The sequence below is a fragment of the Homarus americanus genome, unplaced genomic scaffold, assembly GCF_018991925.1.
Source record: "Homarus americanus isolate GMGI-L3 unplaced genomic scaffold, GMGI_Hamer_2.0 scaffold2224, whole genome shotgun sequence".
Taxonomy (NCBI): Eukaryota; Metazoa; Arthropoda; class Malacostraca; order Decapoda; family Nephropidae; genus Homarus; species Homarus americanus.
This window is the reverse complement of record NW_024712260.1, coordinates 294232-319489: the sequence shown is the minus strand read 5'-3', so window position 1 is coordinate 319489 and position 25258 is coordinate 294232. Positions and strand designations below refer to the sequence as shown.

Here is a 25258-nt window from a genome sequence, read left to right as displayed (position 1 = left end):
CTTTATTGGAAATAGTTCGACACACACACACACTCACTCACCTCGCTCGCTCACTCACTCACTCACTCACTCACTCACCACCCCCCCCCTCCAAGACATTCATTAAGCCAGAGGGGAAGCCATCTGTAGTTACATCCCTGGTGACGGTGAGACAAGAGAAGGGGTAGGTGGCCTCAGGATACCACCCAATTACCACCTAAAATGCCCTGGCAACACTTGTTCACCTTGGAGTATTGCATGTCACTTGGCTATTACCTTTTATCCCGCTGCCTCGCCCTGCTCTGCTGCCGCCGCCTCTTGTGACCTTCCCAGCGTCCCTCAAGGCTCTTGCTTATCTCCTGTAGTGACTCCTTATAAACCTACCCGTACTGAAGGTATCTCGGGTGTATACTTTGTCTTGCGGCCTCATCGCTTCTGATTGTCTTAGGCAACCATTACTGGACTGGTTGGTTACTTTAGTTGACGCGCTGGTTCTGAAATAAAACCCGTGACGCTGTGTTGCCTCACCTGTACACGCTAGTTAGTCCTTGCTTCATTGAATGTATTTTGATTTTTTTTTAACATGCAATCATACTTTACTAATTTATAACCCCTTACACACACACACACACACACACACACACACACACACACACACACACACACACACACACACACACATGTATACTGGGACATTTTAACCTACATGAACACCCATGAGCACATCTGAACACAATTGGAGTGTACGAGCTCTGATGAACACCAATTTACAGTAAACGTTTCCTAATTATTCTTTACAACGTTTGGTAACCTTTATGGGTATTAAACGTTAATAGAATCAGCCAACATATTGCTATTTTCCTGCTGGTGTTAACGTCGTTGTTGCTGCTCCTCCTGCTGTTACTGTCAGGTCAACAAGAAACTGAGGTGGAAATACACGTCTCATTGTCGTGGTGGGGAGCTTTTGTCATGTATCGGGCTGCCCCATTCTGAGTTAAGGTGTGGATAAAGTAAGGTGTGTATGGATGGACAGCCAATCGTCTACGTAAACTTGAGTTTTATTTCTCTTACGATCTTTGAGGGTTCTGTGAGACACTCAGTCCTTTACCTCGTTCTTTTTTTTCTTGTTCCCGACTTACCAAGGTTCATACTTGTTAATGTTTCATATATTTTTTTTACTGTGCTGTCTCTTGTGTTATCATATAGTATACCTATCTCTGTACCGTCGTATTTCTTGCTGTGTCTTATAGTGGCCCCGTCTCTTGTAGTGGCCCCGTCTCTTGTAGTGGCCCCGTCTCTTGTAGCACCCTGTCTTTTTGTAACTCATTTTAAGTACACTGTTTCTGTCGTAGTTGATAGCTCCCTCCTGTCTCTGCCAACCTTGTGCACCGCCTCCACTCTATTAGGAGCTTCTATACTGGGCACACGAGTGGACCATTGTATCAAAGCCAAAAAAAAAAATGTTATTGCCGTCGGTTGTTGTGAGGGACTGCGGCGGACCCTGGCGGAGGAGAGCTCGGGTAAAAGGTCCCCCCTCGGTACAGGAATATACAGCTGACGTCATCCTTGCTGAGAATTTAGGCTTGGTTTTGAAGATCTTGTATGAGAGCCGGTCCCGCTGTGTCGATGAATCAGCTGCCAACACGGTCTTGTATAAGGGTGTCTTGCCGTTTGACTCATCACAGACCCGTTCCAGGACCATTGGTGTTACCTTGTGTTGTGCATACTTGAAGGCAGTTTTATTTAAGGAACTGACATGACTTTACGTTTAGATTTCTTCATGTCGTGTTGGAAAGGCAGATGGCATGACGGTGTAATTTTTTTTAAGTATAATGAATTGTTAAGATTAAGGGTATAACCATTTACAAATAGTATATACCCGGGTTTTAAGCGCAGAGTGCGAGTAATATCCATGGTGGTTGCCTTAACGTGGATATGATGAAAAACCAAAACATACTCGACCCAGCCACCTGTTGTTTGTGATAATAATCTTCACAAGCACTTCCGACACAAATACATCATGAATTTGTCACCATAAAAGGCATGCAGATTGCTCAATAAGAAGCTATTAGTCCCCGGCGGGTGGTGCAGCAGAGGGAGGTAGGGAGGCGATAAACGTGGCAGCAAAGTTTGGCAATCCAGGACATTGAGAAATCGCGATGCCCTCGGCCATAAGAACAATGAGGCCCCACGTCACGTCCCCGTCACCACCACCTACTGTCACCTGCCTTTGACTTGTCCCTCTATGTCGGTTGTCTCCCTAATTCTGCAAAAGGTATCCCTTAATAATTTATCTGTAATAGAGATAAAAGTTTCGGTGTAATTCCGACTCCATTTTTAATACCCAAGTTGTTTTAGTTTGTGGGGCAGAGTTGTTCTCACAATACCAACTAGGTCGAAGAAATAACTTGAAGCGTTGCAGACGCGGACCCAACATTGTGGTGACCAGCGCCAGAGATCCCCCCTCCGTGAGGCCGCTTCTCTAATTAACTATTCGCCCAAAAACTCTCTTGTGTCGGCTGAGTTATCATCCTGTGATATTCTGCCACTGCACAGAATCTGAGGAAACTAAACCCCAGAACAAACATCTTTGGAAAGCGTCACATGTCCACTAGTGGATCTTATCCAGCAGAAAAATAAACTGCTCCACTTGCATCATTGACTCATTGCCACAACATCTTGTGCCAAAAGTGTAAGTTTTACTCAGTGACTGTTGCCGGACGGATGAACGGGAATTAATCCTTGGGTCCCCTCGGGTTTAACCGGTGGAGGTATAATTACCAAGGGATAGTTACCATAACTCTAAGCTGTTTTGTGCTGGAAGCCATGTAGGTATCCTCCAGGTGTATTTTTCTTGGTGAGTAATGTTTCCTGACATTGTTGGGGGCAGTGTGTGAGGCAGGGATGGGGAGTGGGGGGAACAAGGCAGTGACACAAGAGCCAGGGTTTCCTCACTCGTCACGTCAGTATAAAAACCAATCTTTGGTCGTCCATTCTAATGCTGCTGATGCTGCCAGGGATGACACACACACACACACACACACACACACACACACACACACACACACACACACACACACAGTGGATCTCAACAAAGCTACTGTCGACAGGACCTTTGTAAAGCTATACAGACCGATGTCAAAAGTCTCATCGGATAATACCCCACCAAGGTAAATCCCCTCACACAGCGTTCAAGTGGATCAGTTCTATCACCAGCAGTCCAACGCAACAGAAGGAATAATGCTCACTCCAGTGTAGGTCAAGTCTTCATATCCCCTTTACATTAGGCTAACCTAGGGCTACACTCAGACACACCTACACCATCCGTACTGTCACAATAAAGATGTCCAGTAATTTTGGAAATGATGAGACAAGCGTTTGGTGTTGTTATACTTTAAAGAGCAGTAGACACACACACACAGTTTAAGTTCCCCCCACTCATGATTATTATTATGAAGAGAGGTTTAAGGGTCAAGTGTCGGTGTTGGTGTCAAGAAGCAGGTGAAAGGTGACACTCACTATCACCGCCACCACTCAGCGTTGCTCTATCCCCCCTACCTCCCTCACCCCTACCCCCTCCCCCACTCGACCCTCACCAATTTACAAGCAATACCACAACAGGTTAGATAAACATGTATCCTTAAACACAAAAGCATAAAAACACCTGTGATTGCTGTACCTGTAACCTGTATTCTCTTCAACATGCTCTCCTGACCTCCTACAGTATGCGTGCGTGCTAACCTGCAGGTACAAGTGTTTAGTTCAAGTTTAGTTGTAAATTTTGCTGTAACTTTTGGATCATCATGACCTTGGGAGTGTTGATATAAATGTTATCTTAAATTGGTGATCAAGGTTGTGGATGACGAGGCTTGACGACGAGTTGAGCAATCATGAGGCTCACCTGCCATATGTTGTCACACTCTTATTGTTTCGTCAACACTCGCTCCTCTCCAGTCGTGTGTCAGCTGTATTATTTCGTGTATGAGTTTATATTTCGAGGCGTATACATATAGGACGTAGTATAAGTGTATAGTCAGTTTATGTAGTATATAATATGGTCAAAGATTAGCCTGACGGAAGCACTGCTGGTATTTCGTTTTTTTAGTATTTATATCATTAGGTGGAGATAATTATCGCCTCGTGGTTCACCTTCTATCAGTGGTCGTATATCACCCCCTCTCCCCCCCCCCACACACACACAACACAAACAAACAAAAAACAAACAAAAGCAGTAGAAATTTGAAATCTGCCCGTGGACATGGCTGCCCCCCTGCCTGACACAAATCAATTTTACACGGAACTCCACTGCACTAAATCTAACAAAGCCACAGTGTCCCAGTACAAGGAGAAAGATCCCTTGACCCAGAATCTGTTCTCTGCTTAGTTGTGACTTTTCAGCAAGAACAGAAACATAGCTAAGGGTCATTAAAATTAACCTTCTTTTGTTTGCTAGTTAAAAGTGCGTAAATAGCCAGCACGGGGTCACCTAGTGTCTTGGGAAATATGTGACTAGTAGAAATTTCGGAGGTATGGACCGGTAAACAAAAATTGCAACATTGTGTGCCCGGCCATACCAAGCGGCAACATAATACCGGTGACGACATTTCCGTGAGAAAAGTGGTCCGTCATCTGAGAAGCCTGGGGAGTATACTGTATGTGTGTCGACGTGCCGTTTATGTGTACCCTGGTCGCTATTTCCTCTCTCTCTCTCTCTCTCTCTCTCTCTGTATCTTACCAAATGTACCCTAGTCGCTATTTCCTGCTGGTGTACCGGGAGAAGTGTATGCTTAGTCCCTCTGTCCCTTGTTTGTACCGTGAGAGAAATATTGGTTAGTCACTTTGTTGTTGGTCTTTGCTATATCACGACAAAAACCTAGTTCCTTGAGGTCATTTCAGCAGGTAACCATAAGAGGTGTCAATTTTCCTCTTAGTTAGTCCCCCATCTCATGCGGTGTGTCAAAACTATCTCTTCTTCTCTTAAGCAATGGGACATTTTCAAAATAGTCAGGGGGTAAGTCTTTTAAAAGCGTAAACACACTCGGCATTTCCGTCTTTACGATAATATTTCCTCTGGGCGAGACCCGTTCTGAGGCGTGGTGTTGATGTTTGTTGTTTCTATTTGGTTTAGATGAGCAATGCTGTTTGATAATGTAGGGGGGGGGTGTAATGGTATATGACGTCATTATGGGGGAATACACCGATAAATACACTGAATATACCGATAAATACACTGAATACACCGATAAATGCACTGAATATACCGATAAATACACTGAATACACCGATAAATACACTGAATATACCGATAAATACACTGAATACACCGATAAATACACTGAATACACCGATAAATACACTGAATACACCGATAAATACACTGAATACACCGATAAATACACTGAATACACCGATAAATACACTGAATACACCGATAAATACACTGAATATACAAATAAACACTGAATACATACAATTGTCTTAAGTTATCGCAATATAATTCTTGTTTACTCTAAAGCTTACAGGCTTTTTGGTGACTGTAATCGTATAGGTACAGTATAAAGATAACGCCTGTAGTTAGTTGACGTTACAGATATTAATGAAGTTTAGGCCAGTAACAGTCTCATTGAAGTTTGTAAAGGACAGGAAACTGCTTTTTGTTAATACATCGAATCTGTAATATTATTTTGTTCCTGTAGAATTTAACGACCATTAACTCCTGTAGAACAGTGGACCATTAACGACCTAATTCGGTCAAGTGCGTCTTAAGAGGAGGACGGGATGTTTGTGGTGAACATTGGAGGAAGTTATTGAGGTGTGTGTGTGTAAGGGGATGAGTGAGGTATACCGTTGCATAATTGATGGGTGGCGGGGTAGGTCGACGAGGAGAATGTCAGGGGTTGAGGGAAAGGCGAAGGGCCAAGTTCTTCTGCACCTTCGAGTGTCGTCATCCCCACCGGCCTATTTCTTCTTCTTCTTCTTCTTCTTCTTCTTCTTCTTCTTCTTAATATAGTGAGTGGTAACTGCAGGGTGTCTGTCTGTCTGTGTGCGTTTTGGGGTGGTATTTCTGTGTGGGTGACGGACATGTGTACAATATGTGTAGGTCGTGGATGTAGTAGCTGAGTAGGAGTAGGTGATAGGAGCTGTGAGAAGAGTTCATACACCAACATACAGTAGGTGTGTTGGATGGCCGACAGGTGCAGACTAATCAGGTTTTTATGAGTGAGGTGGGTAATAGGATGGAGGGTGTACAGTGGCGTATGACCGGCGCGCGCTGTCATGAATGGAAAAGTGCAAGTTATTTTTACTTGTGGCCACCATCATGGGACCCCCCCCCCTCCCCTATCTACGTCTACACTGACAAGATTTGGCCGACATGTTTAGCCACTTTCTAAATTATTCCCTCATAAGAACATCCGCCATACATTTAAACATATATTTTATTAGTAGTTAAAAGCACAGGAGTATAGTTCACTTATTGCCCTTCACTTAAAACCCACAATCGCCATTTTATGATTTATTTTTATCACTTGGTAAAAATAATCCGATATAGAAAGAGCTCTGCACACTACCCTCGTGTTTTTCCTTCAGTTCTGAGATCACTGGTGAAGAGTTGATTGTTGTTGCGTCACTTCCGTGTTGTGTTGGTGCCCCGCCCAAGACTTGGCTTGTGCGGCTGCTGCACCATCAGTGTAAGGTCATCCCGAGCTTCCGTAGCTGCATAACCAGTATGTATGGTGTTCCTGAGCTGCCGTAGCTGTACAGTACAGTGTGAGGTTATCCTGAGCTTGACTGTTGCAGGTAAACATCCCACCAACCTGAACTGGGATTTTATTTTTATTATTATTGTGGCATGGATTTATTTTTCTTATCCAACACGTAGTCATATCTTGGATCAGTTTGTGATTATGCCATGATCAGTGACTCATTTATCTTTAGACTTCAACACAGTCACACAATGGCCCATTGGAAATTCCTGCGGAGAAAATACCTTACCAGAATTTGTGGCCAAAAATTCCATCGGTCGAATAGTTTAACATGGACAAAATCCACCAAAACAGTTTAGTTGACAATTATCTCCGGCTTAAGTATCTCCAGGTCCAAATACTGTACTCGCCAGGGTGGGGTAGGCGGGGTATGCCGTTATAATAGCCGGGCGTATTGTGTTCGTATGTTGTGAAAGGTGAAATCCCCAACAGAAGTGTACAGGCTGCCGTTAGTCGTACGTGCATTTGCGTGGAAAAGGTGTGTTGAGTGTGGCAAATGAAGGCTGTCTCTGAATGAACGCAAAGTTTCATTATGTAGTAATAATTTTTACAGTAAGTACTACTTTCCCAGAACATTTCGTGGTCTCCTTTACGGCGTTTTAAGACAAGAACCAGTATGAGTGTTGTTGAGCATTATTTCACCCTTGGTTGCAAAGTGTGTACGGTATGCTGCCTCACGATAACACTGTTGCAACACCAATCACTAGAGTAAATAACATTGGAGGAGCAACAGTGTTGCTGATAGTGGAGGTGTCCCTGCTTTTTGCTGGGATTGGTGCCGCGTCTTGCGTCACACTGCCCGAGCAGCTTTTTATTCTGCCCTCCTCTCTACCCCCCCCTCCTCCCCCCAACGGCCCCCAAGGAATTCCAATACTGTTTACTCTTGTCCAATTTACGTTCTATTAAAAACTTACCATAAAATTCTTTGCATGGTTATGTATACCTGTAGCCGGAAAACACTGGACACAGTACAGTATTTCTATAACAATGAGGTTCGTCAGGTATGCATATTTTAATTCCAGGTGAACTTAATCTATTTGCTTTTGTGGACATAGACTCGTGGTTTTCTGTTATATTGTTAACTACGCCACCATCCACGTTTGTTATAATTAAAAATAACTTTGTGTAGCAAGTTGAGTAATATTAACTAATTCTCCTTTCTTTTCTTGCAGGTAAGGAGCGAGACGAGTGGTTGGGTGTTGCCGTTAGCGGTAGGAAGTTGCTGGAAGGTAACCCTTGTTTTTCTCTCCTGGGATGAAGGTTTTTACCGGGATCTGAGGGATATATTCTCAGCTCTTAATGCGTCGTGGAGACTTAGGGTGGGTGTTTGGCTGAGGAATATTCATGGTTTTAGTGTGTCATGGTGAAGCCTGGTGTTGCTGAGGGATATTTATAGTTTTAGTGTGTCATGGTGAAGCCTGGTGTTGCTGAGGGATATTCATGGTTTTAGTGTGTCATGGTGAAGCCTGGTGTTGCTGAGGGATATTCATGGTTTTAGTGTGTCATGGTGAAGCCTGGTGTTGCTGAGGGATATTCATGGTTTTAGTGTGTCATGATGAAGCCTGGTGTTGCTGAGGGATATTCATGGTTTTAGTGTGTCATGGTGAAGCCTGGTGTTGCTGAGGGATATTCATGGTTTTAGTGTGTCATGGTGAAGCCTGGTGTTGCTGAGGGATATTCATGGTTTTAGTGTGTCATGATGAAGCCTGGTGTTGCTGAGGGATATTTATAGTTTTAGTGTGTCATGGTGAAGCCTGGTGTTGCTGAGGGATATTTATAGTTTTAGTGTGTCATGGTGAAGCCTGGTGTTGCTGAGGGATATTTATAGTTTTAGTGTGTCATGGTGAAGCCTGGTGTTGCTGAGGGATATTTATAGTTTTAGTGTGTCATGATGAAGCCTGGTGTTGCTGAGGGATATTCATGGTTTTAGTGTGTCATGATGAAACCTGGTGTTGCTGAGGGATATTTATAGTGTCATGGTGAAGCCTGATGTTGCCGAGAAAGATACCCCGAGTGACAATACGTTCTTGATTGAGTCTTAATATTGTTAACTGAGGAATATTCGCGGTTTTGATACACCAGAAGGCAGCCAAGTTAGTTCATGTCGGAAGAGATTAGGTCAGGTTTGAATAGAATAGAGAAATGAGCTTTAAATTAGAGTACATTTATCAAAACCCAGCCACGTGTTGGTGTATAATTTCCTGTGGTTTGGTAAATTACATTGTAAAGTTTGGCGGGAGGGAACCAGGTACGCACACGAACGAAGAAGCAGGTACAGTATGTGAAAGAGGTTTGGGCCAGGTGTGTCCAGGACGTAATAACAGCGTGGTACCTGTGTTGTCGTCAGTGTTGTCAGAACTTGTGTTACGAAAAATAATGTTGGCAATACGTTTGTAACAGACCTGAGGGAATAAGCTTGGCCTTTGGAGCCATGTTAGGAAGCTTACTGACACACGGGATCTTGTATTATTCATTTACTGTACATGATGGGTGTTCAGATGATATAACCTGACCTAATTGGGTATTTTGTGTAGTATTATTTCATGGGTGGGATATTTGTGCAACTTGTAGTTTAAAACCACGTCACGTAACCACTTGATGTGCGACAAAAACTCGAATGAGAACACTTAATATGGAATATTCGCTGACATTACGTTGTTGACATTTGGAAAATAATCATGATCGTTCGTTTATCAACCAGGGGCAGTTCTTGTGTGCGTTTCTTAAGTCACACGTAAAGCCTCTTGACCCATTCATATGAAGAAATCGGGTGACCCGGATTTATTTAGCAGCAGTGTAAATATCAGGGTCGCCTACCAGTTGTCAATTCGTGAATGGAGCTCCTTCCCAGGCAAATACTTACATTGTTTATATATGTATATTTGCAGGCATATGTAAGGCGTGCCTTCGCTAGTTACGCTAACGAGACCATTGGCCTGAGGGAAATCAACAAAGAATGCCCATGAAAAAATTAGGCTGTTTTTGTTGTCTTGTGTTTATTTACAATGACGTGATTGAGTGTCTTCAGTGAGGCCATACCCGCTGTGCCTGGCCGGTGTGACTCCATGTTCTCACCTCCATTAATTACGGTATATGTAGTGCTGGCCTGTTTTTTGTGGATTGTTGGTGAGTGTGAGTGAGTGAGTGTAGCGGAGCGCCGGGTACGGAGGTGGCAGAGTTGGTTGCTCAACATTGCCTGTGCTGCGGGAGGTGAAGCAAGGTAAGCAAAAAGTCGCACTGTCGGAGGAGACGGGCTGCCCACGCGAATCCTTCCTTGTTGGGTAGCAGCTGTTACCTCGGTGACCGCCGTGGTTCCTGGGCGAGCGTGGGTTGGGCGTCATCATGGTGGGTAGTAGTGGCTCCTTGTCCTTGGGGCTTCCTCCACTCTCTTAAGCCAAGGATTAAGCCAGAGTGAGTAAAGCGCCAGCAAGCCAGCCACTAGAGACCCTTCCATAGATCATCTCACATATTCACCTCCCCCTGCTGCACCTATACACTCTCCCAGGCTTAACCTCAACTTGCAGCTAAATAAACAAAAGGAAACACTAAAATATTATGACTTTTTTGAATAGCGACTTATTTGTAAAATATCTTTACATTTTTATCGTGCCAATCCTATTTCTCAAACGATTTCATATGAGAGCTGCAATATCTAGTCCTTTTCGGGAGATCTGGCCTCTCTGTTGTAGTATCAGAAGACCCACAGTTGCTTACCAGGTGATGAGGTGTGGATAGTGCAGGGGAAGCGGGAATTTGAGTGTTAAATGTCGTGTACACAAGTGTGAAAGTTGCACGGTGGCGAGGTTGGCGGCGATGGTGGCAGAGGTCGGTGATGAAACACACACTTACCGTCGTTGTCGCAATTGTAATTATGGTTGCCACGGCCTCGCCTTCAATTTGTTAAATTGTATCACAGTCCCGTCAATAGTTTTCTTGAACTATCAGTGCTATTACTACTGAGCTGCCAAAATACGTTCCCTGTGACCCGATACAAGCTGTGCTGCTAGGCTGTACAGGTGAGGTGGTGCTGAGATAAAGGCACGGCACGTGAAGCGGCGGCAGCAACCAAGGGAAAGTTACCGAGAAAGTATTGGAGGGGTCACACAGAACCTGCAGTGTCTGCCAGGTGGTCTATGCCAGTGTCACAACCAGTGTCAGATTTTAATAAACATTATTCAGTTGTGTTGCAGTGTTGCGTTTGTATGTGGTTGGTACTGTGGTTGGATATGGAAGAGCTGTTTTTGACATTCCAGATAACGCATATCATGGTTGACGCAACTACGTGGGCGGATTATGATAGTTTGGTGGTGGTATGTGGGTATGTCGTGGACTCTTACAGCCGGGTGGTGATGTGTCGTAATACACATATTGGGGTGGTGTGATGGTAACACAGTTATCATATACAATACACCCTGGACGCTTGTGACGTTGATGCGTGGATAAAATACCATCAAACTTTATTTCCACTGGGGAAAATCCCACTAGTAAATAAAGTTAGCAGAGTCACACCATGAAATGAACGAAATCCCACAAGCTCATGTTTCTTTGTAGTGTACTATACTCCCGCGTGGTGGTAAGTACGCAGTTGGTATTGTAACCCTGTACTTCCTCGCGTCTTGGGAGGTATGAAACAGGCGACCGAGCCTTACATGTTTATTTGGTCACTGACCAGTAGTGTCGCGATAGCTCTTATCACGGTCCTCACAAAAATCGATCACAGATACACCACCACCAGTAGAGGAGAGAAAAAATGAGGAGGACGTTGCGCACTTGTGATATACAGTATATATATATATATATATATATATATATATATATATATATATATATATATATATATATATATATATATATATATATATATATATATATATATAAAGATAGAAGACAATGAGTCCTGAAGCCAAGAGTTTCTACACAGTTTGAGCTATAATTAGAGTTCGGTGGCTTCAGCATTGCACCATATCCTGTCGACTTTAATATTGTGATTGGCTTTAAAAAATAATAATATCAGGCAGAGATAATTTTTCCAGTGTGATTATTTTCCTTTACCAAATGACAGGATAGGATATCGTTCTCGTGGGGTTACCTAGCGAGGCTATTCGTCAACACCACCAATGAGCCAAACCAGTTAGACTGTTAATGAGCTCAACCAATCAATATACTGTATATTCTCAACTCCACTAACTAGTTACTAGAGTAGATCAGTCAACAGTCTTAATATTTATTAATCATCTTCACCAGTAGCTACGTTTTCAGTTATCTCACAATATGCTGAAAATACCCGTGCCAGTTTAACCCTCGCAACGAGTTCTCACACTGTTGTATCGATTACTGTTTTGCAAGTACCTGACATTTAATAGAAACTACTTCACAGTGCAAGAATAACCATTAAAGTTCATTAGTTATCCATGCGTGTTGATGCTTATATGCAGGTATGTACGGCTCGATCACAGTCTCGTGTAATACTGTCATTCTAATATGTAATATGTATTTATTTTTGTGTACAATTAAAAAGTAACTTTTCTGCTTTTTTATGTATCGTTACACTTCAGAGATCTGTTTTACTGTGTTTATGATTATGCCGCCGTGGGAATCATCCTCACATTACCCTATGCAACTTCCATTTATTTCGTCATTCGTGGTAACAACAAAACTGACGGCGCGTTGCCACGACTTGTCCTGTTTTTGCATCATGTATTTATAGTACAACTTGTTAAGTTATATTGCGTCAGTAGCCTTAAGTCTACCAAAATAGAAAACATCACATATCTTTGTTTACTCACTACTGGTTATATATATATAAAGCCAGTAAGATATGTAAGCACCATTTATTGTGTGCAAGATACGACTTGTTAAACTTGTGGCCATGTAGACTGTCTTGTAGAACATTCATACCTTACTCAGGTGTTCCCTTGAAGGCCTTCCAGATTTGCCGAGTCTTGCTTAATCAAAAGCTGTCTGTAATCCTGCGGTCTGGAGGAGTGAAGATACAAACACAGTATTGTCGTAGATGATTTAGAATGCATGATATCTAATCACTGGGATTAATGAATGTAATTTTGAACTTGTCACGCATTCATTAGAAACAAACCGTCGAAAGTGGGATTAAAACAAAATAATAAAAAATAAAATGGAAAGGTGTTGAAAGCATAAAGTGAAGATATATACAGTATGTTAACAATAAGAAGTGTAGTATTGTTGTGTTGTATGAGTTGCCCTACTGCCATTTATCTTCATATAAGAAAACAGGATTCAGCATTATAATATTCTACCTAAAAATGTGACGCAGATAACACTAAGGATCGGGTCCCTTGTGTAAAATAATCAGTGAAAGCGTGAAGGCTCACATTAGTTCACCTCTAATGGGATATTTCCTCTGCAGGTTATATGCAGACATGACAACTACAGTGACGATTTCTGCTGATATAAATAGATGCAATTTTTTTATTTTTTTTTAGATGTAAACTAAAGGAATTAAAGTGATAATTCTGTGAAATATATGTGGTTGCTCCATGCAATACGACGTACTTAACAATTAAGTATAATGTTCAATATGGTATTTTGAGACATTACATAATTACACAGCATTGTTCGACACTGTACTTGTGACTGCATTGTGGCTACACCATGTCTTCAAGTTTGAGTTTGATAATTGAGCTTAACCCGTTAATATATAGTGTAAATACTCTCTTGGGATGCGACTTGCTGTTAGTGGCCGCCTCGCAAATCAGTTTTCGGATCTTGTGGCTAAGTAAGAGTTCATAATATTTGTGTTCTTTAATCATTAATAGCTGTAGCTAATGTACGTGTTTAGCATAGTTTGTCATCTTGTTTATGATGCATTGTGTGTCACTGGACTTGCTGCCAGAATGATCGTGACACTAATTTTCCTCATTTTCCTCTGAATTGAGGTTGGTATTTTCGTGGGTGGATATTTTTATATTTGTTGATTATACGGGATTTGTATTGACTCACTTATGAAGTACTGATAAACTGAGCATCTGAATATGTAAACAATATGGTTGCAGTAAATGTTGTGGGTTGTGGAGCAGGGGTAGCAAGCTGGCCTCGGTGGTCGGCCCGCCAACCTTCACCTACATAGGAGACCGCCACCTACCACCACTAGACCCCCTCCACCCAACCCACTTGCTGGGTGGTGGAGGTAGTGGAGTTGACGCCACCTGGAGGTCGCTTTACATTGCCTGGGAATGTCACACACCGCTCTCCACCTAGCTGCGATAATGGCGGTTTTTGCTCTCATGACTTTCAGTTTATGCAGTGGAAGGTCAAGAGGGAGTTAGGTCTCTCCCTCCTTGCTTGTTAGTACTACAAATCATCCACAAGGTGTTGGTATGGCTGAGTTTGAGTCACATTGGTGGGATATTGTTGGGTAGAATGTTGTAGTGACGAGCTGGTGGTCCTCCACTGTGGAGCGGTAGCCTTCACCCCAAAACACGAATGTTCAGCGTCTCCGCCTCTCTCCTAATGTCCTCCCTCCCCCACCCCCCCCCCTCCACCCTCGTATCCTCACCTCCTTTTTGTATCCTTCACCATTTTATCATCATTCTTTTCTCCCTTTCACCACCCTCAATCATTATCCTTCTTCCTGTTTCCTCTTCCACCTGTGTTGTCTCCCTCTCCCTTCCACTTACTTAACTCCCCTCCTGTGTGCCGCCCAAAATCTATGCCAATGTTATCGCTCCACAAGTTCAACCCATTTCCCAATACGTTACCTGTATCCCCGTGTTATGGTGTTCTTTCCCTTTCTTTCATTAAACTGTTTTCTTGGTATGCCGTTTTCTTTCGCTGACGTCACTTCTTTTCGGCTTGTTTTCTTATCCTAGAATAACTTTCCTTATGTTATTTTCTGGACTTTTTCTTCCCCTGACGTCACATGCCTTTCCAGGACGCGCCTCTTGTTTTTCCAGTCCATGACGTCACTTGTCAACCTTTGCTGTCACTTGTCTTCCGTGACATTACTTTCCTTCTTGACGGGGAATCCCCTAAACTCCACGGTGAAATGTTTAAGTAGGAACACTTTCGTCCAAGTATTTGATAGTATTAAGACAGTGTGATCATGTGATACCACCTATAAACGTGATTACATTTAACAGAGTATATTCCCTGCGGCACTTGTAGCTGCTGAGTCCTCTACACGCCAAATAAACTGTAATTGTGAAATCAGTTGTAACCTGGAGTAACTTAGGTCAGGTTTATTTGGTTCAAGTGAGATAATCAGAGCCAACAAAACGTATCCTGATTAATTTCAGTTTATAATGCTTAGTTTTGGTTCATTAGCCATAGATGTGACAAGAATCATTACAGTATAGAACGGGCTACTGGACCCGGCCCGGATATCGTACTAAAACCCGAACAAGGGCCTGGATTTTAGCATGAAAATCTGAGTCCCCAAGGATTAGTCATTCCCAGTTCAGGATACCTTGAAGCATTGGTTCGGAACAGTGTCAGAGTGAACGCTAACTGGGGTGAAACTTGAGCTTACGACAACAGCTCTTACGACATTCTTTTAAAAGTTTGCGCCTAAATTCGCCTACTAGGAATTAACGTCATTAGCAACTGAAAACAACTGTAATTGGTTACACAGTCTTCAGGAGTTGTAAAACTTATATTACGTGAGCTTGGTCAGGGTCAGGCTTGTTGGTGATGGTGGCTGTGAGGGTTGTAGGTCAAAATCCCGTGTAACCGAACAAGTCATTAATGCTTGTAGAAATGTGAACTAGTGTGGTTTTGTTGCCTGCCATTTTAATGGGATTTTCCAGTGGGAAATTGTCTGGAGGTATTTTGTTCCGTCATCCCGCGCAACAAATGTTGAAATTTTGAGCCTAGCTTAGTGGATTGTCTTGTCACTGTTTTTCACACTTCCGTTTTATCAGTTGTAATAGGATATTTTTACAGGTGTCTTGGCAAAATGAACATTTGAAAATTCAGTTTAAAAAATTAAAACTGAAAGAAGAGCATTAGAAAGTGCAGGAGCTGTGGTACCGGCGTCTCTGATAACAGTAGAGGTGGTAAAAATGGCTAGGCCCAGCCTCGTATTTACACCAGTGAAGTAGCCAAGACCTGGTATTGATCAAGCCAGGGCCCGCTGGTCGCCGTTCACGCCACCCTCCCCGCCGCCCACCCGACCGCCCTCTCCTACTTGAAGGTCGCGCTGGCTGGTTGGGCGTGTCTGTCACACCATGGGGAGGAGAGGGGACGGGGAAGGTGGGAGAGGAGGGGTACACTATTGAGGGAGTTCGCAACCCCGGTGTTATTGTGACGTGATATTAGCCAAGACCTTGGTTGGCTAATGTGAGGTCTTTATGATGCATTATCAAACCCTTTACATTGTGGGCGAGGCGCCGTGTCAACATTCGTAGGTATTGCTAGATTACAGTTCATCTATTGTTACTGTAGATCCAAGTGTAGAGTTTGTGTCGTGCTTAGAGCCTCCTCAAGAACTGGTTACCTAAAATGATAACACTGGTCAACAAATTTAAACTTTTCATCTGACTCAGAAACAAAATACTTGTATTTAGTAGATGTAAGTATATTGAGTATGAATCTAAAGTTTTTGTTTATAAAAAAATAATAATAAAAATATTATCTTACATAGTAAGTTTTGTATTTGTGTAAATTACATAGACATTCTGAGTGGTCTTTGACGAGTATAACCAATTCTGACTTAAATGACGATACTAAAAGAAAGTCTTGGATTTCCGTTTGTATTCACCAGATGTATAACGCTGCAGCCCTTCACGAATTTGCGCTCCCATGAAAATCTTTCTTCAATTTAGCGTTTTTTGTGTTGGGAATTTCTGACTAATGTACTTGAACTATTCCCCATCTTTAAGAATTGCGTTAATAAAGTTTTTCATTAACACTTGCTTGGTGTACCATGTTGGTAAGTACACATACTGCGAGATCTAAAGTGTTTCGTGTTGCAGCCTCTTCTTACCGTGAATACAATTATCACATCGAGCCTAGTCAATGCTCTGACAATTGTGCTTTTTCAGCACGGTTGGTCCACACAAGAAACGAAAAATATTTAAAGCCATCTTGTGTACCCTTGAGTAGGCCTATAAATCCGCATGTCATTGAAATTCAGCTTATTAGATAGATTTAAGCACCACTACCATATTCTCAAGTGGACTCCATTTAGATGAACTGGGTGAGCCCTAGGTATGCTAGGTATCTGATTTCCATTTTAAAGAACAGCTTTCAAACTGGTTTTGGAGTTGTCAATAAAAAAGACTTCTCGGATGGATCAGCCTTATGATCTGGTGCATCTAAGAGACCATCAAACCTCAGCAGTAATGCACTGAACTGCTCCACAGTTAAGAACTTGATAAAACTCTACGTTTTCAGAAGTCGAACATGAACATCCTTGTGCAGGAGATTCCACTCTGTAATCTTGAACTTCACAATTTTGTATTTTTGCTGAGAGAGCTCAAGATTCTTGACTAAATAAGTCAGTTTGAGTTCAAATGCAGTCTCTAGGAATTAACAATATCTTCAAGTAGTAAGTCGTAAGAAACATCCAATATGATTCATGAACCAACATCATTTTTGGTGACTAGTGAAATATTACACTAACGCCTGTGTGTGTGTTTTTTTTTTTAAGTATGTGATGCTTAAGTTAGCTGCCGTAAGAAATAGCGGGAAATGTGTCTTGTATAACAGCATACACCCTTACACTTAGCAACGCTACCAGCTCAGACCACAGCCTGCGGTGTTTATCACAGTTCACTCACGCCGCCGCACCCACTAGTTACTCATATTTCTTGTCATAGCTCAACAGTTCGCCCGGAGGTCGACATTGTCGTTCCCACGGAGGAGGCGAGGGAGGGGGTGGAGAGAATTTGCAAGGCAGCCACAATAATTACCATTGCGCATAATATGGATGTCACGGCCACGTAGCCAAGGTAACGTCACGTTGCGTCACACACTCGGCGACGCGGATGTGAACGATTGCGCGACTGGCAGGTTTCCCGAGTGCAGCGTCGCCAGGGGAGGTTGGGACTAACCTGACCACACCTGTAGCGTAGGCCGTAGGTGATACTTGCCACTGGAATGTTTTAAATAGAAAGAGTGTTGTATCGTAATGTGTATCTCATAATTAGATATTTACGTAAATTGCATCAGTTTTCCAATTGATCGTAATTTAGGTAGTTTTTATTTTTCATTGGAATTCACGTGCATGTAAGTACAGGATAATAGTAAACTTGAGGTGCGTAATCACTTGTAATTTTGAAGAAAAAATCGTATTTTGCAATTAACAAAACCAAACAAAGTGAAATAAAACTTACATGAATGGATGTTTGTTGATTGCCAAAGTAACCAAGGCTGGTGAGGAGACCAGGAAATGCCCATTAGACCATATGACTGCAACACTGCTACGACACACACACACACACACACTGTCACAAGACTGGGAGATACACACACACACACACACACACACACACACACACAGAACATAAAAATGAATGGTACTCACAGTCCCATCTACCTTATCTTCCTCCAAATAAAGTTGCATCAGAATTAGATCCAGATTCATAAGGATAAATTGTACTCCGGGCGTCACTAAAATGGATTAAAATAACTTTGGTGAAGTTACACGTACAGAAATTGGCATCAGAAGTGGGTGGCTGACTGGAAAAAGCACTCTATTCAACTGTTGGTCGCTGGGTATATTATTAATAACTTATTTCCATCACCACTTATAAAATGATGGTTAGAAAATGCATTAAGGCGGACTGACAATTTTGTTTGTAACCTGCTATACTATACCCCCCCCCCCCCCACTCTCTAGAACTTTGTATCATATTTACATCGATTAACTTGGAGTAGCGCCGGATATCCAACGCCAGAGGTTAAGCTTAAAAGTGGTAAGGGTTAAAACGGTTCGCTAATACGGGGAAAATCAGGAAAAAACATAAAAAAAAATCGTGTGCATCATTTTTTGTGTAATTTTGTTGTCAGCACCATTTAATGTTCCTTTTTTTTTATCCACACTAATATGGCCATGGTATAGATTGTTACATGTTGATCTACAAATAAGCTACGGGTATGAATATCTCCATCGTAAAAGGGAAGGGGGGGGGGCTCCTTGTTCTGGCCATGGATGCGGCTGGCATTATTCACTCGTTGCTGTAAACTTTTGAACCCATAGGGTAACATTTTGTTGTGATTGTGACCGTGGAAATTCTATTTAAACTGCCCCTCATTATCTTGACTAATCTTTACTTAGTGTAGGGTGTTCACGTATTGTCTATTATATAATGTACGTAGCGCGTGTGTGTAATAATAATAATTAACGGTTTATTAGACAAAAATTATCTTATTACATGCAATGACATGGGTAGGTGGGTCGTTTAACAAAAGCTTTCATAAGAACATAAGAATGGAGGAAACTGCAGCGGACCTATTGGCCCATACTGGGCAGTCCCGTTTACACCCAACCCCTATTGCTCATATAAGCATCCAACCTATGTTTGAAGCTATTCAGCGTATTCGAGTTAATGATGATATTTGGTAACTTGTTCCATTCATCCACTACTCTGTTTCCAAACCAGTGTTTACCTATTTCACGCCTAAATCTAAATTTGTCTAATTTTAAACCATTGTTACGAGTTCGCTCCTGGTTGGATAATTTGAGTACCTGTGTAATGTCCCCTTTGTTTAGCCCTGCCTTTCACTTATACACCTCTATCAGGTCGCCCCTCGCGCTACGTCTCTCGAGGGAGTGCAAATTAAGATGCTTTAACCTGTCTCTATACTCAAGGAGAAGGAACATGATTTGAACACACAAATTATTATAGTTTACAGTTGATGGCCCGGACTGGTCTCTTGCCATACTGTGTGATGTCACGAAGGCCACTTGATGCAGTAACTCGTCCGTAGGTGTTGATAAGAAAGACCTCACGTGGTCATGGAGACACCGGGTGGTGTGGTGATCACGTGGTGCAGTAACTCGTCCGTCGGTGTTGATATGAAGGACCTCATGTGGTCATGGAGATATCGGGTGGTGTGGTGTTCACATGGTATAGTGACTGTCCTCGGGGGTGTGTGTGTGTGTGAGAATTAAGGATCCAGGGTGTTGGGAAAGAAATCTCGATTATTTCTTTTAGATTGGAGAATGTTGGGGTGGGAGCTTCTCTATGGTGACTAGTTTCTTGTTAAATAAATATTCTTCTATTGACTGTCTGGTTTAATTTTGGGATATCATTGAATTAGAAGAAATATGTTGTGTAGTACAGTACCTGAGTTGCCCTACTGTAGTGCTCAGAGGACCATTATATCATTTATTTTAATCATGTACTTAGTAGATTAGGTTATTATCCTATTAGCTTTGCCTTTTAGTGATACATAATCAAAGGAGCATTTACCACAAATTTACAGTAAATGTTGCAATTAATATACAGTAGTACAATTGTTTTCAATTTCTTCTTGAAATTGCAATGCATAAACCAGAGTGTAACTTTGTGTATTCTTTCAACAGACAGCATCTGGAACTGGAGAGTCTAGAGGACAGTGTGCTGGTAGGAGACGAGGATTGGCTGCAAGATAAGCACGGATGTCCTGCCTATGTTGCACCAGAGATCCTCACCTTCTCCTCTTACTCAGGCCGTGCCGCCGACATGTGGGGCCTGGGCGTGATGCTCTACACTATGCTAGTCGGCAGGTAAGACTACGTACTTATTTGGGCTCACACATTGTAAATGAAACAATTTATTAAGTCTTAACACTACAGTACAGTATTATGAATTATGATATTTGGAGAGTACTGTACTGTACAGTATTAAGCTGGTACAGTACAAGTATATTTTCTAGGAACTGTACTTAAAGATGCTAGAGTTACAGGACTTATTTTTTACACTAACAAGATTGAAAACAAAGATTTCAGATCATGTATTAGTATTTATTAGGACAGTTAAGTAGAACAATTATGATCTTATTTATTTCTTTTTCAGGTACCCATTCCATGACTCTGTTACCTCATCATTGTTCGCGAAGATCAGATGCGGGGAATTCAAAGTGCCAGAATGGGTCAGTTCCCGGGCCCGGCACTTGATCACTGACCTCTTGCGACGAGACCCTGCCCGCCGCCTGGCCGTCCAAGATGTTCTCTCTCACCCATGGCTAACCCGGCCACCCCGCGACCATCCTCCAAGGGATCCCAGTGATCACACCGTCCCCACCATGTATGTGCAGCCATCAAGCCATCTTTCACAGTCGCCCAAGGCCACAGCCACAACCTCCACTTACACACCGAGTTTGTTTGGCCTGTAGAGTGCCACCAGTCCAGGCCAGTCACTGTTGTGGCTGCCCACTCTGTCCATAGGGTTACCTCTCAGACCTTTAACAGGACGTGTCAGACTGTTGGCATAGCCTAAAAATTATTATAGTGTACCCTTATCAGAGATCTTTCACATCTTTCAAGGGTTTCAAGTGTACCAGTGAGCGCAGCTTAATTCTGCGCATCTTCAGGAAGTAAACCTAGAATATGGCCTACCAAGTAGACCTTTTAATAAAAGTCTTCATGTAAGAACATTTTGCTTTATTTCTTTAGGGTTGTGATACAAACCACGTCATCAGATAAATTGTAAGGAATTACCCTTTCTTATTTAAAAATTTAATACCCATATGGTAGATGGCTAGCAAGGGTTCTTTGACAGTGACCTAATCCATACAGAACACAAGAAAGTAGGTGGTGGTGGTGCTTCCCAAGCCTTTAATACATTAACTTTTAGATAATGGCAAATAACGTACAGTACAGTACCTGTACTGTGTGTGGAAATGCAATCCTCCAGTGTAAATTTTGTAATGCTTTCCATATCAAAATACAACTTCTAAACTGATAGGGACAAGTGTGTAATATTGTAGTTTAACATTCTCAACATCTTTATTGCAAAGCAGTGAATGCCCATTGTGCCCTAAACTTTGAAGAACAAATATGTTTTAGGTATTTTTCATGATTCCAGCTAAGCAACATAGCAGGGCAAAAAGTATTTTGGGGTTGTGCTCTGTTATAGTCAGGAGCACGGTTGAAAATCTGTGATAATTTGCATCTTCAAGGCTTGTAGAAGTCGGTAAATATGCGTTAGTTTCCAGTTTGTTCAAGTTCCATATCATAGGGTCTTCCTGGTGGAGTTGGTCCAAGTCAGGAGGCCAGGAGGACACGTTACTAGGAGAAGCTTTGTAAATTTGCAGGCTTGAAGATGCGTACTTCTCATGAAGGATATTCTTTTCGGGATCCTATTAGCATTATGGTGTTTTAGGATCAATGGCAAGACAAAAAGGTTCTTTACCTCTTTCATGTATGTAATTTTTTAAAATATTTTCTATCAGTGGCAAGTAAAGTACAAGGTAAATAAATAGGGTGTAAGTGTTGTCTTCAGTGTGCGTGTGTAATTATGTGCTTTGGCATGAAGGTAACTGCTGTACACTGTATATTATGTTATTTTATGAATCTTTTACATAAGTGCGTGTGGCTAATATCATCCCATTTTTGTTGTGTGAAACCTCATCTTGTTACAAGTTGCTGCTGATGTGTCATCAGCATACAAAAGAAAATCAGTACCTTTTAAGTTTTCAGTTTCAGTTTTTCAGTATTGCTCCTTGAAGTGCCTCTTTGCTTTTTCTGTAACAGCAGTCATATCAGTGAAACAATTAACAGTAATTATTTATGAAAATACCAGTTATCTTTTTACAATATAAATAAATGTTTGTAAAATTCCTCAAAGTATGCAAAATAAAATACTTAAGAAACTGTAGTTTTTAAGAGTACACTGCTTAAAATGCTAACTGATGAACATTTTTTATTAAATTCAACATCAGTGATGGCAGTTTGTGGACTGGAGAACTGTTCTAAAAGGCTAGTTAACATAAAAGAACAAACAATGGTCTTGTAGATAAACTGCTGACAATTTAAACCCACCCTCATTTAGAATGTATGTTTGTAACATATGCATGAATCTGAATGAATGAAAAATGAATATTGCATTAGAAATTAACATGCAGCATGATAATTTGCCATGAGAAGGGGATGGTAGTTAAAGAAGTCATTTTTATATTCACAGTGAAAATTTGGTTCATTATGTTGCTATAACACCCCCTGATTGAATAAAACTTTTCCAGATTAAATTTGACTCCTTCTTTGTGCAATTTAAAGCTGTCACTGACAAGGATTTGAATACCTAGTCAGTTGCAGTCCTGTTTTAAGGTAACGCTATGTGTCAAATCTTCCCCACCTCTTCCGTTCTGTGTGTACAAGAAATGAAACATTGTGATAAGCTGGCATGCTTATGTTACAGAACTTTTTGAGTTTTTAGGAAGTGTTGGCATTGATCTTGTCAGGGGATCGCACATCATTAGTGTTGGGAATATTTTTCTTTCCTCAGTATTTTTACTGATCGTTTTTGTAAATATGTATTGCTTGCTGTATTATTGCATTATATTTGCTACTTTGGTTGGCTTAATGAATTTCATTCCCAGTGCTAGTCTCTAACAATTAGAATTACACAGTTGTTTTAGACTGAATGAATGAATTTGTTGTAAGATTCAAATGTTGCATTCTCCTGACCCATGTGATTGTGTATATACAAGTTCATTTTGAATACGAGTATTTATTTCTCTAAAGCATGGAATGGAGTCGTGTATCCAATCCCAACGATATTGTATCTGCGGGCAGGTTTGATGACTTATGCATACTTAAAAATGCAGTGGGGAGGATGGATATGAGAAACCAAACTAGAAGTTTATTGAGTTGGCAATTTTTATTTTTTTTTATATAATAATATGATGTATCTGGTATTCTACAGAAACCCTGTTCATTTTTTATTAGTGAGGGTAAATTGTGTTATGTTCAACATAAATGTTTTCAACTATCTGTTATGATCCAATGTTATTTGCATTCTCTTGAACATTGATATTCTTCACTGCTGTTCTATACCTGTGCTCCTAATTCGCCTCAGGATTTTCGCTTGAGTGATAAGATTACAAGGGAGATATACTGTATGTGTGTGTATATATATATATATATATATATATATATATATATATATATATATATATATATATATATATATATATATATATATATATATTATATATATATATATATATATTATATATATTATATTATATTATATATATATATATATATATATATATATATATATATATATATATATATATATATATATACTGTATATATATATATATATGTATATATATATATATATATATATATATATATATATATATATATATATATAATAATGATAAAATCACACAGGAAAAGGGAAACAATGGAGCACCTTAGCTTTCAGCCTTCTTCTTCAAGACATCTTCAGAGGCAACTGAATAAAAGACGAAAGCTAGGTGCTCCATTGTTTCTATATATATATATATATATATATATATATATATATATATATATATATATATATATATATATATATATATATATATATATATATATATATATATATATATATATATATATATATTTCATGTAGATCACACGAAACGTGGATAAGATAAATCTTTATAAAATCACACCTGAAAAAGGGAACAACGGGATACCTTTTAGCTTTCGCTCTTTATTCAAGACATCTTCAGAGGCAACTGGATTATCTTATCGTTTTCATTATATATATATATATATATATATATATATATATATATATATATATATATATATATATATATATAATTTTTTTTTTTTTTTTTTTAATAAAACGGGAAAATGTATCTATTTCTACTTGATGATACCAGCCTTCAAACAAAACTTAGGCATGTTAAATAGTAACATCACATGCCCAAGAAGCAAAGGTACTCAACACTTTGTATTGTCAGAGCTACATCTCCAGTGAACAAATATAAGTACCCTATATTTTATCAGGTTTGCAGGTGTAACTTTTAAATCTTTAGTAAAATTTACTTGATCAGGTCCCAAGGACCAAAAAAATGTTTCAAAATAAGAGTTTCAGATCTACCTGTACCTGTATTCTCTTTATACAAAATAATGAACTTAAGAAGTTACCATTAGATAATTTACTTAGAATAAAGCTTGTGTCGTTTAGCTCAGAAATCATGAGATCAAAGAAATGGTGCATTTTTATCAAATGTAATACTCACAGCCTGTGTTCCAAGAGATCATAGTACAGAAAACTAGCCTACCTTAATTGAACAACACAATGTACATCACAACTAACATAGTATTGATGGGGGTTATCTGTTTTGTCACAAGGTTTATAGTCAGAGAAAAGGCATCGAGAGATTGATGACAAAGCCACTTTGTAAAATTAAAATTGTACTTGTAACAAGTATAATGTGCTATTGTAGTTTGGCCTATACTGTACAGTACTGTAATACTTGCTGACAAGTTTACAGATACTGTTCATTGTAAGTGTTTGCAGTTAGGTAAACATGTGAAGATTCTCTTACTGTCAGAGTGAAGTCTCATGACTTTATAAACCATGTGTGACATAACCATGCTATGA

At 40.6% G+C, this 25258-nt stretch overlaps 1 protein-coding gene across 1 annotated transcript in view; it reads left to right on the top strand.

Annotated features, from left to right (window-relative positions):
• The window catches only part of LOC121859615 (tribbles homolog 2-like), a 77583-nt gene extending 53813 nt beyond the window's left edge, over positions 1-23770 (top strand). The window contains exons 4-5 of the mRNA XM_042356554.1: positions 20251-20433; positions 20723-23770. Coding sequence (XP_042212488.1) covers positions 20251-20433; positions 20723-21041 — 502 coding nt within the window. The 3' untranslated portion in view covers positions 21042-23770. The remainder of the gene's footprint in view (positions 1-20250; positions 20434-20722) is intronic.
• The last annotated feature ends 1488 nt before the right edge of the window (positions 23771-25258 follow it).